Source organism: Somniosus microcephalus, chromosome 1, assembly GCF_052327205.1.
Source record: "Somniosus microcephalus isolate GS21.2 chromosome 1, FLI_Smic_1.0, whole genome shotgun sequence".
Lineage (NCBI taxonomy): Eukaryota > Metazoa > Chordata > Chondrichthyes > Squaliformes > Somniosidae > Somniosus > Somniosus microcephalus.
The window spans coordinates 177,959,605-177,976,888 of record NC_140987.1 but is presented as its reverse complement, the minus strand read 5'-3'; the positions used below and the strand labels follow the sequence as shown (position 1 = coordinate 177,976,888).

Sequence of the window (17,284 nt, the reverse complement as noted above, 5' to 3'; positions counted from 1 at the left end):
GCAAACCACTGTTTATTGGACAGATGATGCCTGGGGGTTTGAGAATGTTGGACTTATATTCATCTCCATGTGCGAGCCACCTGTGGTTGAAGCGTTAGCTTATGCAAATCTGGCATGGATGAGTGCATCCCTTGCCTGACGGCCGTCAATGTGGTCGCCTGCTGCTGGATTGGCCACATCTGGCCCTGCAAGGCATCACTCCCCGTCCTCCTCCTCCTCCTCGTCCTCCTCCTCGTCCTCTTCATCTTCCTCCAAGGAGGCTGTGTGCTGAGCCACTTGTTCATCCAGCAGCACTAAGCCGCGCTGCTCTTCCTCCGAATCTGACGACCAGGATGAGAGGATGTAAATGGTTCCCATCCCGTTGTTATAGATTTCAGTTGAGGCAAGAAGCTTGCAAGCGCACACTCAAAGTGGCCTGAAATTATTCCATTCAGTTCAAACAGCAGATGTGTGTCAGCTTGACCAGTCACAAGGTCAGTAGATTTGCAAAATCTTATCCCAAACCTCCAACAACAAAGTTGTTGCATTTGAATGCCAGCCATGTTACAGGAGTGCTTTTAAAGTTCTGCACCAATAATGACTACAGATCATGTCCTCCACCAACTCGTCTCCTTGCAGCTGGACTGTTTCTGACAAGATGGGAAACAGGAGCCAGAGGCACGGAAATGAGGAACCTCTATCAAAATAGGATTATCAAGGCAGTTAACAGGCTCTTAATTGCCTTAACTACCTGTCCCACCGGTTAGAGTCGGGTCAGTTTGGGAGCAGCTGAACAGACACGAAAATCGGGTGGGGGCGGGATGGAGGCGGATTGGGTGTCTGAAGCCATTTTTTCCGATTTTCGCAGCTGACTTGCCTCCAAAGGGCTATTAAAATCGAGCCCCTGGCCTTTGCCAGTCCTGCTCTGACCCTGGTGTTAAGAAGTGTGCAAGTGCAGCCCACATGACTCTCCCTCTGATCCTCCCACAGAAGCCCTGCTGAGATTGGGAACTTTGTTGAGTGGGAGGAGAGAACAAAGCTTTTCTCTCTCTGCTCTGTGCCGCCCAACACTAGTTGTTCAATGTGCTAATCTACTGTTCTATGCTGAAAATTAACAATGTTAAATTTTATTGAAGTGCAGAATTAAGTTTATAACCTGACATAGTAAACTGAAACAAGATTGCCCGAGTAGTAATCTTTGAGCAAAACAAATATTCAGCTCAAAACTCTTGCTTTGCACATCTTTCTCGTACCTACACGTGGATAGCAAGTGTTATGAACTCCCTGTAGGCTTGGACAGTTTTCCTTCAAGCATATCCTCTTGTAACCACCATCTTTAACTTTTGTATCACTTCCACAGGTAGGACAGAACTTGTATCTACTGTGCCAGGCAAGAACTGACCTGGCCTGCGCCACCACACCTAAATAAAAAAAAGATCATTCAACCTTCGTCAACAAATATACTGTTTGAAACCAACATAAGCTCTACATAAAATGCATAATACTGCAGATGCTTGAAATCTGAAATAAAGACAGAAAATGCTGAAAACACTCAGCAGGTCTGTGGGGAAAAGAAAGTAGGGTTAGCATTCAGGTCTATGACCCTTCGTCAGAACCGTAAGAACATAAGAAATAGGAGCAGGAATAGGCCAATCGGCCCCCCGAGCCTGCTCCGCCACTCAATAAGATCATGGCCGATCTGATCCGAACCTCAAATCTACTTCCACTCTCCATCCCACCCGAACCCATGTAAGATGTTACAGATGAACAGCTTATAAAGAGGAACAGTGCAAGGGAAAAGGAGGTGGGGCAAATGAGCACATCGAGGGTTAATGTTTCAGGTCGATGGCTTTTCTTGAGAACTGGAAGATGTTACAGATGAACAGCTAATAAGTGGGTACAAGGACAGGGAAAAGGAGGCATGAAAAGAAAAAAGGAAGTCTGTGATTGGGTGGAGGACAAACGATTAACTGACAGAATTGATGATAGTAATCCCTGGCGTCTACCCACCTTTCTTCCGCCACATTCCTGGGCTATGGGAGCCTTCTCCGCTTTGCCAGATTTTCCATGCTTCCCTCCCACTCTGCTATTCTGCTGTAGCTATTCACACATCCTCTGGATACATCTTTTGTTTCTCTAATTTCTCTCGTTATCGCCTCCTTTTGCCTTGCACCCACACTACTTCTGTAATTTAATAATCTCTTGCCCTTCACCCAATCACAGACCTCTTCTGTTTTCCTTTCCCGTCCCCTTTTCCCTGGCCGTGCACCCGTAACATCTTACAGTTCTGACGAAGATCATCGACCTGAAACGTTAACCCTCTGTTTCTCTCTTCACAGATGCCACCTGACGTGTTGAGTGTTTCCAACGTTATCTGTTCTTATAAGCTTTACAGAAGGCCATCTTGGATCTAACTATAAACCAACAGTGAAAACTCACTTTTTAAATTTAAATGCCCAAGATGAAGGATGTTAATACTGATGGTGAAATTGGTCCTCGCCAGTAGCATGAAATGGACTCATAGCGAATTGGTTGTCCATTATGCACCGTGCCTGATTTTCTTTTCCATTGTCTTCATGATTGTGAGCCCATTATATCTGCCACTGTACCATGGGATGCCTGGGAAAGGATGCGAGAATGCAATGGCCCCTGGGGCAACAATGCTACTTATTTTAGGTTTTTTTAAGCGTTCATGCCTTATTGATCCTACTACTAACAACTTAGGTGTGCTACACCTTTAAAAAGCTATGGGCACCAAGATGCATTTAAGCAGAGGGAGTTCTGCAAAGAGCGTGTAATAGACCACTGAGCAGATTCCTAGTAAAGGAGACCGTTATGAATCAAGAACTGGATAAGACTGAACTTAAGCCATAAAACTAATCTTCAAAAGAGGGCCTTCAAAATTTATATGTTCTAAGTATAATATTAATAATTTACAAGGGCAGTGGATTGAATAAGGCCCATAAAAACTCTGTTAATGCACAACTTCAGACTATAAATGTAAAATGTTTCCATGAGTGTTCATGATCCCTCTTATTGAAGCAATCTTTATCCCATAACAATCACATGTAGTGGAAGTGAACTGGTTTTCATTAGCGAAAAGAGGAAATATGGGCCAGGTTTTGAAAATGTTGAACACAGATTGAAAAATAATTTCACTTAGACTGTGAATGCAGAACTGGAGGGCAAAAGTATAATGTGAACATGTCTTTAAAAACATCCAGATGAGAATCCCCTCCTCTGAGTTTTGTATATGTGGGAGATGGAATAAACTCCCAGATACAATAGTTAATCCTGTATCCATAAATGCCTTCAAATATCTGTTTAGGAATTAAGTTGAAGGTTATAAGAATAATAGAAACAAAGATAATCAATTAAGTTATAGAACATGTTGGGCCCTGGGTTTTGGGCCCATTGAAATGTCATACCAAGGAAGACAACTGGTTAATATATAACACAGAATTCAAGCTTCAAATAACTGGGGAGGGTCAGGGAGAAACTTTGCAGAACTTATCCTCAGGAGATTGAAATGGTTTGGGTTCATGGCCTTTACTTATTCTGTGCTTTTAATGTTCATAAATAAAGTTTTTTTTTGTTAATTTACAGATCAAACATAGACTCTAGACTGTAATTCAGTACTGAAATGCTTGAATACTCACCAGCTTCCTCTTCATTTAAGTTCAATAGATGTGGTATGAGTGGCTGGAGAAAGCAACAATCTGGGTATTTAACCCTAAATTTCTCTGTAGCAACACAATCTGCATTTAATGCAAACCAAGCAAGAAGCCCATCATCATCGGCGAAGGCATTGCCCACCACAGATTTAACACGAGACCCAGAATTGCTCCTCTGCAGCTCTGCTCCAAGGAAAATAGAAGTGACTTCTGGTTTGGCCAAGAGCTGCTCTACATCTTCGTACTGCAATCTACAGAGGTAGATGTCTGTTTTTCTGGAATCTTCAGATTTTGTTGAAATAACCAATGGATTTAAATTGGAAAACAAAATGTAGACCGTGGTTGGTTGAATCTGTTTGGTTTTTAACCAATTAGAATTGCTTCTTTTTTCACTTAGTCTATTGAGCAAAGTTCTGCTGAAATAGTTTTCACTCTCTTCTGGGCCATCATGCCACATCTGTGAACTAGCACCAGCTTTAGGATTTGCCAACAAATCAGCAACGTGTTTGTGTCCCCAGAATTTTGCAACATCCAGTGCTGTTTGTCCTGAATTATTTGAAATAGACCTGTCGCAGCTAGAGAAAAACAAAAAAGTGCACAAAATTAGATTTAGTATAGACAGGGCTCTGACCTTAAGTTTTCAAACCCTGTTATTTTAAAAAGTTACAAGCTAGCTTTCAACTAAAATGATGTTGCCAGCAGATTATTCAGTGGTTAACAACAGGAGATATACCAGATTTTTGCTGGTCACTGTTTAAAATGTTTTAACCTGGACTGCGTTATGCTGATTTGGTCAAAACAGCAAGGGACTATAAATCAATTAGTGTAAGCAATAATAGGTGTCTAGTCATAGAGTAGGTTGTGGGCTCCCCAATGGCTCAGCAAATTTATCTAATGAATAACAGTCTTACAAAGAAGGAAGTTCCTAGGTTTCATCCACAGTCCATGCTGAGTTAGCTGGTCTCTGCCAAGGTAGCAACAGGAGTGTTCGAATTGGCATCAGTGCACATGGGTTTGGCAGCAGCAAATTGCCCAGGGTTTCCACATTCTAATCTCTATAATGTGGAAATTTTCATTCATGGACTCAGCTGAAGACAGTGCAGCAATGTTCCCAAGACCAAATAAGCCGCCAACACTCACTGTCAAGCCTCACTCATGAATAATTGCGACCTAGGCAAGCTACTATACGGTGCTTGGCACTACTGGAAACATACCTAGTGAGAAATCAATGCCTTCAAGAGAAGAGAGAAAATTGCAAGTAAAAAAAACGCTAGGTTGTTGAAAGCAGGTTTGAAGGCCAAGATTCCAGGCAAAGCTTTATAATCAAGTTACTGTCCTGGATTACAACCTAATGTACAACTATATGCTCATTCCTGCAATTCAATTATCTTTTCAAAAATACATACCAATAGTTTGTAACTTTAAAAAAAGACAATTTTTGCATTTTATGCTCAGAGGTTGCAAGAAGCTCAGTAGGTTGTAAACTGCAGAACTGTGTACTGTAATATGATTAATATTGGATTTTTTCCAGTTTTCTTTTACATTACAAATGAGTTCCAGTACCATTAGTTAACTTGCTGCGTCAGGTTTCTGTTTATGGTTCTCTTCGCCCCTTTTCGTGCAGGTGACATTTCAGGCACTGTACAAGAACTCCATAGGAACTTCTAGGAATTAGAAAGTAAATTTCATGCTTGTGCACTCTTGGTGCAGAGCCCTGCTCTCTGGTAGCATGCATCAGAAAATTGTGCACACCTTGCCCACAAATTTTCTGTCCATTAATTTTAGTAGATGGAAAGTCATGGGCTGTGCAAACACAATTTGCCAATTTGTACTACAAACCAAGTAAAAGATTGACCATTAGATGCTGTTGCAGGATTCCTGTATCTTGATTTAATTATCACTGTCATAAAGTGAATTACAAAGTTATACAAAACCTGACTTCCTTTATCTAATGTGAATCAGCAAGCCTAGCTACCGCACACCTCTTATACTGTGTAGTGTCCGCGTATCAATAATACACGGACTGCAGGAGAACAATAATAACAGGTAATAACTGAACAGAGGGTAAGCTTAAACTGAAAGTACAGAAGCCTGCTATGGCTTTATAGACAGGTGTGGTCACTGCCGGTACTACAGTATAAAATCAGTTCTCTCTTAAAGGTACATACACAACAATTCCTCCCCTTTTAGATAAACAGTACATAACATTCATTTAACAATTAAATAATAACTAATTACAATTACAATTTTCTATGTACTATATACATCAACTGAAATAATCATTTATAAGTTCAGTCTTTGAGGAGGCTTCCTGATCCTGACTGGATAGTGCCTTTCTCGAGTATCCTGTTCTTGCGGCGGAGTCGATTCTGGCTCATTGTCATTGGTTGGTTCGTCAGCTTCCAATACCACTGATTCTGAGGTAGACGCAATCTGTACTTTGGGTTCATTACCAGGTGCACATGCTCGTGGTATGGGTTTGGCTTGTTCCTGTGACTCTAGAATCTGGTCAGCATGGCGTCTCACGATGCTCTCTCCAACGTCCACTGTGTACATTAGTGGTCCCTGCTGTGTGCATATCGTTCCTGGCTGCCATTTTTCTGTTCGGTAGTCGCGGGCCAAGACTGGTTGCCCTATCTTGAAGCTCCTGGTTGGCTTCTCATTGATGTGCTGGAATTGCTTATCCTCAACATCTCGTCTTATGTTTGGTTTGAGCAAATCCAGGCGACATCTTAGCCTTCGGTTGAAGAACATTATGGCTGGAGCTTGGTTGGTGACTGCATGTGTCGCATTCCGGTAAGCAAACAAGAAATTATCCACCTTGTGTTGTAGTGGTATGTCGTCGTTATACATCACCTTTATTGCCTTTTTAAAGGTCTGAACAAACCTCTCAGCCAATCCATTTGTGGCTGGATGATATGGGGCAGATGTGTAATGTTTCACCCCATTATTCCTCAGGAACCTCCGGAAATCCTCGGACACAAACTGTGGTCCATTGTCGGAGAAAATCTGTTCTGGCAAGCCATTCCTGGCGAAGATGGTCCGTAGGACTGCAATAGTTTTCTCCGTGGTGGTGGAGGACATTTTGATGACCTCTGGCCATTTCGAATGGGCATCCACGGCGATTAAAAACATTGAGTCCATAAATGGACCAGCAAAATCAATGTGTGCCCGTTGCCCTGGAGATCAGGGCCACTCCCATGGGTGTAGCGGGGCCTGTGGTGGAGCGTTTTGGACCTTCTGGCATCCTGTGCATCTCTTGGTCATAGCCTCGATTTCTTTATCGATTCCCAGCCACCACACAAACGCCCTGGCTAGGCTCTTCATTTTTACCCCTCCCAGATGACCCTCATGAAGCTCATTGAGCACTCTATCTCTCAACTTGGGTGGAATTACCACTCGGGATCCACACATCAAGGTCCCCCGGCACACTGACAGCTGTTCTCTCCTTGGCGAGAATGCTGGCAACAGTGAGTCACCATGTGCTGGCCATCCCTTCACCGTCAAATCATAGACCCGAGAGAGTGTCGGGTCATTTCGGGTTTCCTTCTCTATACTTGAGTTTGTAACAGGTAGACATTCGACTATGGTCGAATAGAATATCTCAACAGGGTCCACTGCAGGTGCTTCCTCCACCGTAGGCAACGGTAGGCGCGACAGCCCATCAGCGTTTCCATGCTGTTTCGTACCCCTGTACTCTATGTCGTACTGATGTGCCCCTAGAAAAAGTGACCATCTTTGCAGCCGTTGCGCCATCATCACCGGAACGCCCTTCTTTGGGTTAAAAATGGAGACCAGAGGCTGATGATCAGTCAGTAGGGTGAATTTCTGCCCGTGCAGATAGTGATTGAACTTCTTCACCCCCCACACCAGGCTGAGGGCCTCCCTGTCAATTTGGGCATAGTTACGCTCGGCTGAGGTTAACGAGCGTGACGCAAAGGCTATTGGCCTCTCTGAACCGTCATGGAATTTGTGTGACAGCACCGCTCCAATGCCGTAGGGAGACGCATCACATGCCAACCAAATTGGTAGTGTTGGATTGTAGTGGGCCAATACTTCTTTTGAAGTGATTAGGCATTTACATTTCTGAAAGGCACGCTTACACTCATCACTCCATTTCCATGTTACTCCAGTTTGCAGCAGGGCGTTCAGTGGGTGCAGAATTGTAGATAAATTCGGCAAGAACTTATGGTAGTAGTTCACCAACCCGAGGAACGACCTCAGTTGCGACACATTTTCCGGTGCTGGAGCCTTGACTACTGCCTCAATCTTGTCTGGGGACTTATGCAACCCTTCCTCATCAATCATGTGGCCACAATACGAGATTTGTCTCCTGAAGAACTCGCATTTGGGGCGGTTGGCTCGTAGCCCATATTCTTGTAATCTAGTGAGCACCTGCTCCAGGTTGGCAAGGTGTTCACTATCATTTTCGCCCGTAACCAGGATGTCGTCCAAATAACACTGGGTCCCCGGGATCCCTTGCAGGACTTGTTCCATCGCCCTCTGCCAAATAGCCGGAGCTGATGCTACCCCGAATACCAGTCGGTTGTACTGGTAAAGACCTTTGTGAGTGTTTATCGTGAGGTATTTCCTAGATGCTTCTTCCACCTCCATTTGTAGATACGCTTGGGCCAGAGCAATCTTTGTAAAGCGTTTCCCTCCAGATAGTGAGGTGAAAAAATCTTCTATCCGTGGAAGTGGATATTGTACTGTGTGCAGGACTGGGTTCACAGTTACCTTGAAGTCCCCACTGATGCGAACCTTCTTCAGCTCCCCAGGCGTGCTGCTCAATGATTTCTTCATTACAGGAACGATGGGTGTGGCCCACTCGCTCCAGTCCACCTTGGACAGCACACCCGAACGCTCCAGACTCTCCAGCTCTGCTTCAACGGCTGGGTGGATCGCGTACGGTACCGGTCTGGCCTTAAAAAATTTTGGATTTGCGTTATCTTCGATTTTTATCGTTGCCGTTACTCCTTTTAGAGTCCCAAGTCCTTGTTGGAACACCTCTTTCGCGTCAGTTAGAATTTTTGACAGTCGTCCAGGGGTGACGTCGTCATCCTTTTTGTCAGTCACAGTTAGCGCCTGAATGGAATGCCAATCCAATTGTATTTTTCGGATCCATTCATGTCCCAATACTGGTGGTCCTCCATCTTGTAGTATATATAGATACAGTTTCTGTGTTTCCTTGCCGTTGTATTTAACTGGCACCCTTATTTTTCCTCTGGTGTAGACTTTTTGCCCTGTGTATGTCTTCAATACAATGGACGTGTCCTTCAAGGGTATGTGTGAGAATAGCCGCTCATAGTCTCGTCGATTCATGACAGTTAGGGCTGATCCTGTGTCCAATTCCATCTTTACTTGGGACCCTGCTATCATGAGGGTGACCCAAATGGTTCGGTGATCCTCCTTTGCGATCACGTTGTGTAACTTTAGACAACTTAGTCTCCTGTTCCCGGAGTCATTATCACTCTCCTGATCATCTGAACTACTGTCTGTCATTTTTTTTACTTTCTTGTACTTTTCCTTAGTAGTTCTTTTAGTGTTGGTTTTCTTTCCCGACCTGCAGACTCTTGCTATGTGTCCCATTTTCCCACATTGCCTGCATACTTTGTCCTTAAACCAGCAGTCCTTCTGATCATGGGTTGTTCTGCCGCAGCGATAGCACTTTTCTGCTCCATATGCCATTTCGTTAGCGCTGTATTCTTGTGGTTTCTGTTGTATTTCCGCAGCTCCCCGTGCTGCTGCTTCGTAGGATACTGCCACGCTGAAAGCCTGTTCTAGCGTCAGGTCCTTTTCCAAAAGTAGTCGTTTCTGGGTTCCTTCACTCTGGAGCCCGCAGACAAACTTATTGTTGTGTATGTAATATGTGTGCTACTTTGAACCTATGGACAGGACTGCACTACTTGTTGGGCGTAGTGATACGCAGTACCACTCCTGGCCATAGGGGTATAAATAGTACTGTGGGTACTGATCTCCCCTCAGTTCCCGCCTGTGGGCATGAAGTAAAGACCTACGTATAGTCCCTACCTCCAACCAGTAAAGACCTGTTTTATTGTTACTGATTAAGTCTGAGTATTAATTACTTGAACAACTCACAGATTTAACACTGGCGACGAGTCTGATTCGGACCCTGCGGCAGTCACTCCACGGCAGCTTCGTCCACAGCCAGGACGTTGCAGAGAGGTTTCCACCCTCTCCACCCCACTGGAAGACATCCTGACCTCGGAGCCTCCATCGGCGACCGTCAGCTTCTTCTCCAGCTTGGTGGTGGGTAAGCCGTTGTCTGAGCCGGGCAGCGACGCGACAGGCAGTCGACCGCGTTGGCCGCACGAACGGGGCTGGGGGAGCTGGAGGAATAGGGCGCGAGAGCCGCTTCGAGCGGGAGGTGTTTCAACGGAGCGATCGCATCTCCTGATAAGAGCCGAGAGCCGCTTCGCGATCCAGCGATCGCATCCGCTGATAAGGGCCGCACTCGGGCGATCGCGGCGAAGATAAGGGCCGCACTCGGGGGGCTGAAGGGAGACGGCGTCGGGGGACGGGTGAAGACCGCCAAGCGCGGGAAAACCGCCATTTTGTGGGCGGAGGACGACGGCAAGAGCGGGAAGCCGCCATCTTTGATAACAAGTAAAGAAAAGAAAATCTGAGAAATTGCAAATCTACAATGCCTAAACACGGGAATATTAGCACCTTTGATAGTGACCTCGAAGATTGGGCCATATATGTTGAAAGAGTAAAAAATTATTGTAAGGCCAATAAAATTCGTGACCAAGATAAAGCTCTAACATTATTAAATTTAATGGGTGCGAAGACATACGGGCAATTGAAACACCTGTTATCACCAGATGAACCGGCAGATAAGACGTCCGATGAGATTGTTACTGTCCTGAAAGATCATCTAAACCCCACGCCGCTGATGCTAGCGGAACGATTTAAATTTTACGACAGAAGGCAGCTACAGCATGAAAGCAATGCTGATTATTTGCTGGAATTGCGTAAATTAGCGAAATATTGCCAGTTTGGAACGGGACTGACAGAGGCACTTCGAGACAAATTTGTGTGTGGTTTATTTAAACAGGATACACAAAAGCGACTGCTCGAGGAGAATGAGCTAACGCTTGAGAAGGCGGTCACTATGGCAGCAGCACACGAAGCCGCAGCGAGAGGCACGGCAGTAATGCAGCTACGGTCACCGGAGCTCAGTGCACACAAATTGGGTGTGAGTTCTGGCAAATGTTATCGTTGTGGAAAGACAACGCATGATCAGAACCAGTGTTGGTTTAAAAACCAAGAATGTAGAACTTGTGGTAGGCTTGGACATATAGCTAGAGTATGCAGGTCAGGGAAGAAGACCAGCAACAAGAAGTCACCGCAAGGAAAATACGCAAAGGTACACAAGGTGACCGAACAGGAGTCCGATTCAGACGCTAGCAGTAATGAACTGGCTAGCTTAAGCTGTAATGAACTGGCTAGCTTAAGAGTACTCAACGCTGGTAAGGGTGCAGACCTCCAGACAATTTGGGTCACTCTTCAGATAGAAGGAGTCCAAGTAAAACTGGAATTGGACACTGGATCGGCATTGACGGTCATAAATAAGAAAGATTACGGAAAGTTATTCCAACATATTCCCCTACAGGATACGGGGATTATATTGAAAACATACACGGGGCAAAGAGTGTACCCCATCGGGAAAATAGAGGTTGCAGTGGTCCACAAGGGCGAAGACAGTCAAATAATGGACTTATATGTGATATCTGAAGGAGGTTCTCCACTACTAGGACGGGAGTGGATTAGGAAAATGAATATGGACTGGCATTTCCTACAAACAATAACGAGTGAGAACTCAGTGAAGATAGTCGGCCCAGACTCTGGAACGGATGATGGTAAGCCCAACTCAGGTGCAAAAGACAAAGTTTCAGCACAGAATTCCACTGAGCAACAACAACATAGTTTAACTGTGGATTCTGAGTCTGGCAAGTCTACTGATGTGCCCATTTCTGAGGGACACCGGGCTCGAACTCAACTCCATTTCAAACTACAACAGCAATTAGAACAAATGCTTCGCCGTTGTGAGCAAGAGTTGAATGCAACGAAAGAGTTCTTTGATATAGAGTTGGAGAATCTGGAAAGACAACAGAAGCAGCTGATGGAGAAAATGGAGCAGGAGCACACAAAACGTCTGATGTCAGAGGAGTTAACGGTCAGCCAACTCCTGCATATGCTGAAGGACAGGACTCTGAAATGGGAAAAACTTGAACACGAACTTCAATATTCAAACGAAAGGGGTTCGGAGCTCTCAAAGGTTATTGGAAGAGCTGAGGTGGCAACACAGACTGAGATGACTGCAACAGAGCAGCCCTTGGATGCCAAAAGTACGCTGACTCACGTCAACGTAGAACAGACCGCTGAAACAGCTGCTCCGGTAGAGGGATTGAATAGTCCGATCAATCAATCTCCAAAAGAAGTTGAAGTAGTAAAATCTCAAATGAGGTCATTAGTAAACGACTTGCTGAAAGCCCAGAAAAAGCTGGATGAAGAGGTACGCATGAAGAAGTCTCTTCAGGAAAGATGTCTGGACTTGGAACAAAAGCTGGCTAACGCCCAGCTGGGTATGGAGGAAATAGAAGACCCTCTCGCTGGCCTAGATCAGGACGACACCGAATATTACTATGTCCTGTCCTGCCCAACTTGTAACTTCGACTCCCACCATACAGAAATCATGGAGGAGCACCGAAAGTCTACGGAACATCGGGAGAAGGTGGTTCTACTACGGAAAAAGGAGGGAGAGAAGGAGGAACTGCGCATGCAGCTGGCAGCTGACAGTGGAGCCCAGTCTCCAAGAAGCAGAAAAGGAAAAGTCGAAACAGAAGATGACCCATCTGAACCATTATTACCTCTACCAGATCACACACGTGGTCCCTCCGAACGGAGCCAATTCAGTTCGGAAGTTCAAACTGTTAAATCCATGGAAGGACTATTGAATGAGTCACTCCAGCAACGTGAACCGACTCCACCACAGAGATTGAATCTGTGAACTGTTTTCCGCAGAGACTGAATCTGTGATCTGTTTTGACATGAAGTTATCTATGTATCTATGTTATTCTGTTATGTAAACCTGATGTTATATATGTATATATGTTATTACGTTATGTTAAATGGGGAGATGACTGTAAAGCTAGGAAGGGAGGAATGTTGTGTATGTAATATGTGTGCTACTTTGAACCTATGGACAGGACTGCACTACTTGTTGGGCGTAGTGATACGCAGTACCACTCCTGGCCATAGGGGTATAAATAGTACTGTGGGTACTGATCTCCCCTCAGTTCCCGCCTGTGGGCATGAAGTAAAGACCTACGTATAGTCCCTACCTCCAACCAGTAAAGACCTGTTTTATTGTTACTGATTAAGTCTGAGTATTAATTACTTGAACAACTCACAGATTTAACACTTATCCCGCAAGGTGTCTGCCAGTCCTGCTCCGAACTGGCAGTGCCTCGACAACTTGCATAGTTCCGTAAGATAGTCAGCATTGCTCTCATCTTTGTGCTGGTTTCTTTTATGGAACTTGAATCTTTCTGCTATCAGCAGCGGTGTAGGGTTTAGGTGTTCCTGTTAGATATTAACAATCTCTTCAAAACTTTTCTCCCTTGGTTTAGCTGGGGTAATTAAATTTCGCAATAGGCCGTACGTTCTCGCGCCCATGAAATTTAATAATACCGACGCCTTCTTTCCATCGGCCACCTCATTTGCCTTGCAGTACACTTCAATTCTTTCCACATACGTGGTCCAGTCTTCTACCTCGTTGTCGAAAGTAGTGATACTGCCACTCTTCGGCATCTTGGGTGGTTTAAAATGGCGCCTCCCGCGCTTTTTCTTCTCCCCCAATGGATTAAAATGGCGCCTCCCGCGCTTTTCCTTCTTCCCCAATGGAATAAAATGGCGCCTCCCGCGCTTTTCCTTCTTCCCCTTGCTGCCACGCTGCTCCTAGCGTTCTACAGGGTAAGACAGCGACCCGCGGCTTCGGCGCGTCTCACTTTTCCTTCCCCTTGTTTTATTTTCCCTACGCTGCCCGGTTCTTGAGCACCGACCGCGCCCTGTGCGCTCCACCCTCTCTCTCTCTTTTTCTCCCGATGACGCTGCACGGCCCCTTTGCCGAGCCGCTCAATCGAGCTCGAGCCCGCCGCAGTCTGGAAGGGTCAGCGCACTACCTGCTACCAGCACGATTTGCTGGAACACCTCGACTGGGGAGCCAAGCCCAGCTCTCCACAGCCTCCCCTGCAAATCTCCGAACTCCGATGTATCCCTGGGCGGTTGCCCGCGGTCGACGCCCATTGCTCTGACTTCGACCTCCAAGAAGCTTCTTTTCAGGGAAAGATCCCCGTGAGGTGATGCAATACTGCAGGTGAGTTCGAACTTGCTCGTCGCCAGTGTAGTGTCCGCGTATCAATAATACATGGACTGCAGGAGAACAATAATAACAGGTATTTACTGAACAGAGGGTAAGCTTAAACTGAAAGTACAGAAGCCTGCTATGGCTTTATATACAGGTGTGGTCACTGCCGGTACTACAGTATAAAATCAGTTCTCTCTTAAAGGTACATACACAACACACTGTACTTAGCTATAATTCTGAGATATTACTCAAATTATTCATTAAAATTGCCTCTTTACCCTTTTTCAAGAAGCAGCTGAACCACCTCAAAATGGCCATTCCTGCTAGCGTACATCAAGGCGGTCCAGCCCTTCTCACCCACTTCATCGATGAGAGAGATAGAATAATTTAGCAGAGCAGACAATTTTGCTGCATCTCCTTCAGCTGCAGTCTTGTGGAACTGGGTGATCATTTCTTTCTTCGGATTGTTTTCAGCCTCCGCCATCTTTATTTTGTCTCACCTGGCAAAGTATACATAATGAGCAAATTACATTCAATACGGATAATGTAGACTGTTGTATATGAGGAATTAATGTGAGGAATATGGGAGTATTAAATACTTAAAAAATACAAAGGCTACCTTTTTTTGTTGCTGAGCAGTAATAATTATTTATAAAAAGAAAAACAGAAATGCTACAAATATGAATTAAAAGCTGAAAATGAGAAACACAAAGATAGGATATTTCAGGTGAGACCTTTCATCAGAACTATTCATCTCTAGTTATGATGACAGGTCACACACAAAGAGTTAACCTGCCCGTTCTCTTTCAAATATTGACTGACCAGCTGTGTATTTCCAGCATTTTCTATTTTTATTTCAGTAATACTCCTTGATGGGTGCTTTGTGCACGGGATGGTTTTAACACACAGACTCTGTCCTTTTTTTAAATTTTAAAACACTAATTACTAACAATGACTATTTTGCAGTTAACATTTGTAATTTGCCTAGGTGTCTGAATCAAAAGCTTTACAATAAATAGATACAAACCATCCATTAAAGACCAATATATTAAAGTATATAGAAAAACATTATAAATATCAATATTCTTTATATGGGTGACACTGTTATGGTCTCAATAAATAAATTATGTAATTTAAAAAATCTGCTGTACAAACAGAAAGCTTAGAAGAACAGGGATGTCACAACTTTAGTTACACTGGTGTGACAGGCTCCTGTAATTTGCTTACTACTTCATCACCTATGTTTTACCACTCATGCCATAAATAGCAAATGACCTCAAATATCCTTCTGGGTCAGTCAATGATTTACTTGTACTTCTTCCAACCTATTATACTGTATTCGCTGCTCGTGATGTGGTCTGCTCCACAGTGGGGTGACCAAACAAATTGGGTGACAGCTTTGCTGAACACCTCCGTTACATCTGCAAGTGCGACCCAGAGCCCCTGGTCGCTTGCCATTTTAATTATCCATCATACTGTCACTCTAAACTCTGTCCTTGGCCTTCTACACTGTTCCAATGAAGCTCGAGCAAGAGCACCTCATCCTTCTACTAGGCACGTTGCAATCTCTGGCCTTAATATTGACTTTAACAACTTCACACCTTAACCACAGTTCCCATTTTCTCTTGGAGAGCAGGGTAATGAAGGATGAGTGTATAGTGCTTTTAGGACTGATGGAAGTTGTGGGTTGGTGCATGGGATGGGGATCATTGTTCAGTATCTTACTCTACTATCACTTGTCATTTTATCATCTCTTGTTCTCACCTAATCACTTTACAGGTCATTATGTTTTGTGTATGTACTCATTTTCACCACATCCTTTCCCCTTGCCATCTTCCGGTTCTGACGAAGGGCCTGAAATGCTAATCCTAGTTTCCTTTCTCCACACATACTGCCTGACCTGCTAAGTGTTTCCAGTATTTTCTGTTTATACTTCAGACTTCCAGCATCTGCATTCATTGCCTTGAAGCCTCCTCTATTTACTCCATGTATGGGGTGGGAATGGAGAGTACAGTTTATTATCCTTCACCAGAGACATAAAAGCTGCCTGCTGGGAAGCTAAACAGAATTGAATCAGTGTTGTGTGTAATGGAGTAGGATGACAAGTTGAGTATACGATTCCCCACTTGATTCGATATGGAAGAAAAAGCCTTGCAATCACACCCACGTATTTCTATTAAAAAAAACACTTTGTTCATAATACAATTTGGCTCTTTATAGAGAAAAGGCCCGTGTCCTGCAATGCAGAAGCGATAGATGCCTTGCGTGCCGAGGATATCCTCGCCATCTCACCAATTGATTAAGTAACCCTAGTCTTAAAGGACTCCTGTTTTTATTTGATCAACCCATTTCTGCAACTCCCAAAACTTCACTGTTCCCCCCGCCGGGTTACTGGCGGTGGGATTGAATTCCTGGACTGTAATCACGCAGAAATAAGGTACTGTTTTAGCCCTCAGTCTGAGATGTTACCATCTGTGCCCTTCAAAACAATAAATAACTAACTGGCTAAAACCTAATCAAAGTGGCTCACTTGCCTTCAAGGGCACAGTGGGCAAATGGAACGCGGTCCCGGGACTGAGCCGGAGCACGAGCCGCGACTTGTTCAATGGTCACAGCTGCAAAACAAGGCGCGCACTTACGACCAAAAGCAGAACTGAAGCGTCAGGCTGGGGAGCGGTCGGTGTCAGTGTGAGACCAGCAGCTTCCCCGGGTCGCAGTTCGCAGCTCCAGGTCGGCGGACTTTGTGCATTTCGCAATAATATCTGCGGGCTGAAATTTAAAGCTTCTATTTAAATATAAAATATCGAGGTTCATCTGCACTAAACGCAGAAATAATTAAAAATCTTGTCCTCTGAAATGTAATCATTTACTACTGGGTGTTTCTCGGCCTCGTCAGTCTTTGCATTACGGGAGTTGTAGTTCTTACGATTGAACTTCCTCATTTCCATTGCTCACAGTAACAGAGACACCGGATTGCAAATTTAAAGACTAAGTTAACCTAATTTTTGAACAGTCACGTGCAATTCTTAGTATTTAGGTTAGCGGATGTCCTGCGACGTTGCTCACAGAGAGTTGAGGACAATCTATTCTATAATGTCCGGAGTGTTGTACCATGTAGCACACAATGTAGGTGTTTTTCAGTGGCATTGTTCATGGACCCCCAAAAACCTGTCTTGTTACAGCTTCTTTCCCACTCTGATTTTTTTTGTGGTACACAATGCTTTTCTTCCTTTACTTC

General features: G+C 44.5%; 1 protein-coding gene across 6 annotated transcripts in view; it reads right to left on the bottom strand.

Annotated features, from left to right (window-relative positions):
- nudt12 (nudix (nucleoside diphosphate linked moiety X)-type motif 12) overlaps positions 1 to 16,912 on the bottom strand; it is a 36,964-nt gene extending 20,052 nt beyond the window's left edge. For 2 of the 6 annotated variants that reach the window (XR_015078352.1, XM_085987653.1), the window contains exons 1-4: positions 16,686 to 16,912; positions 14,325 to 14,546; positions 3,639 to 4,228; positions 1,233 to 1,400 (exon numbers count right to left, since the gene is read on the bottom strand). Coding sequence is in view for 5 of the 6 variants with exons in the window: in XM_085987653.1 (XP_085843779.1) it covers positions 1,233 to 1,400; positions 3,639 to 4,228; positions 14,325 to 14,530 (964 nt within the window). In the remaining variant the exon portion in view is untranslated. Of the gene's footprint in view, positions 1 to 1,232; positions 1,401 to 3,638; positions 4,229 to 14,324; positions 14,547 to 16,576 lie in introns of all 6 variants that reach the window. The other 4 variants (XM_085987620.1, XM_085987631.1, XM_085987639.1 and 1 more) reach the window with 4 other exon arrangements.
- Between the last annotated feature and the right edge of the window lie 372 nt (positions 16,913 to 17,284).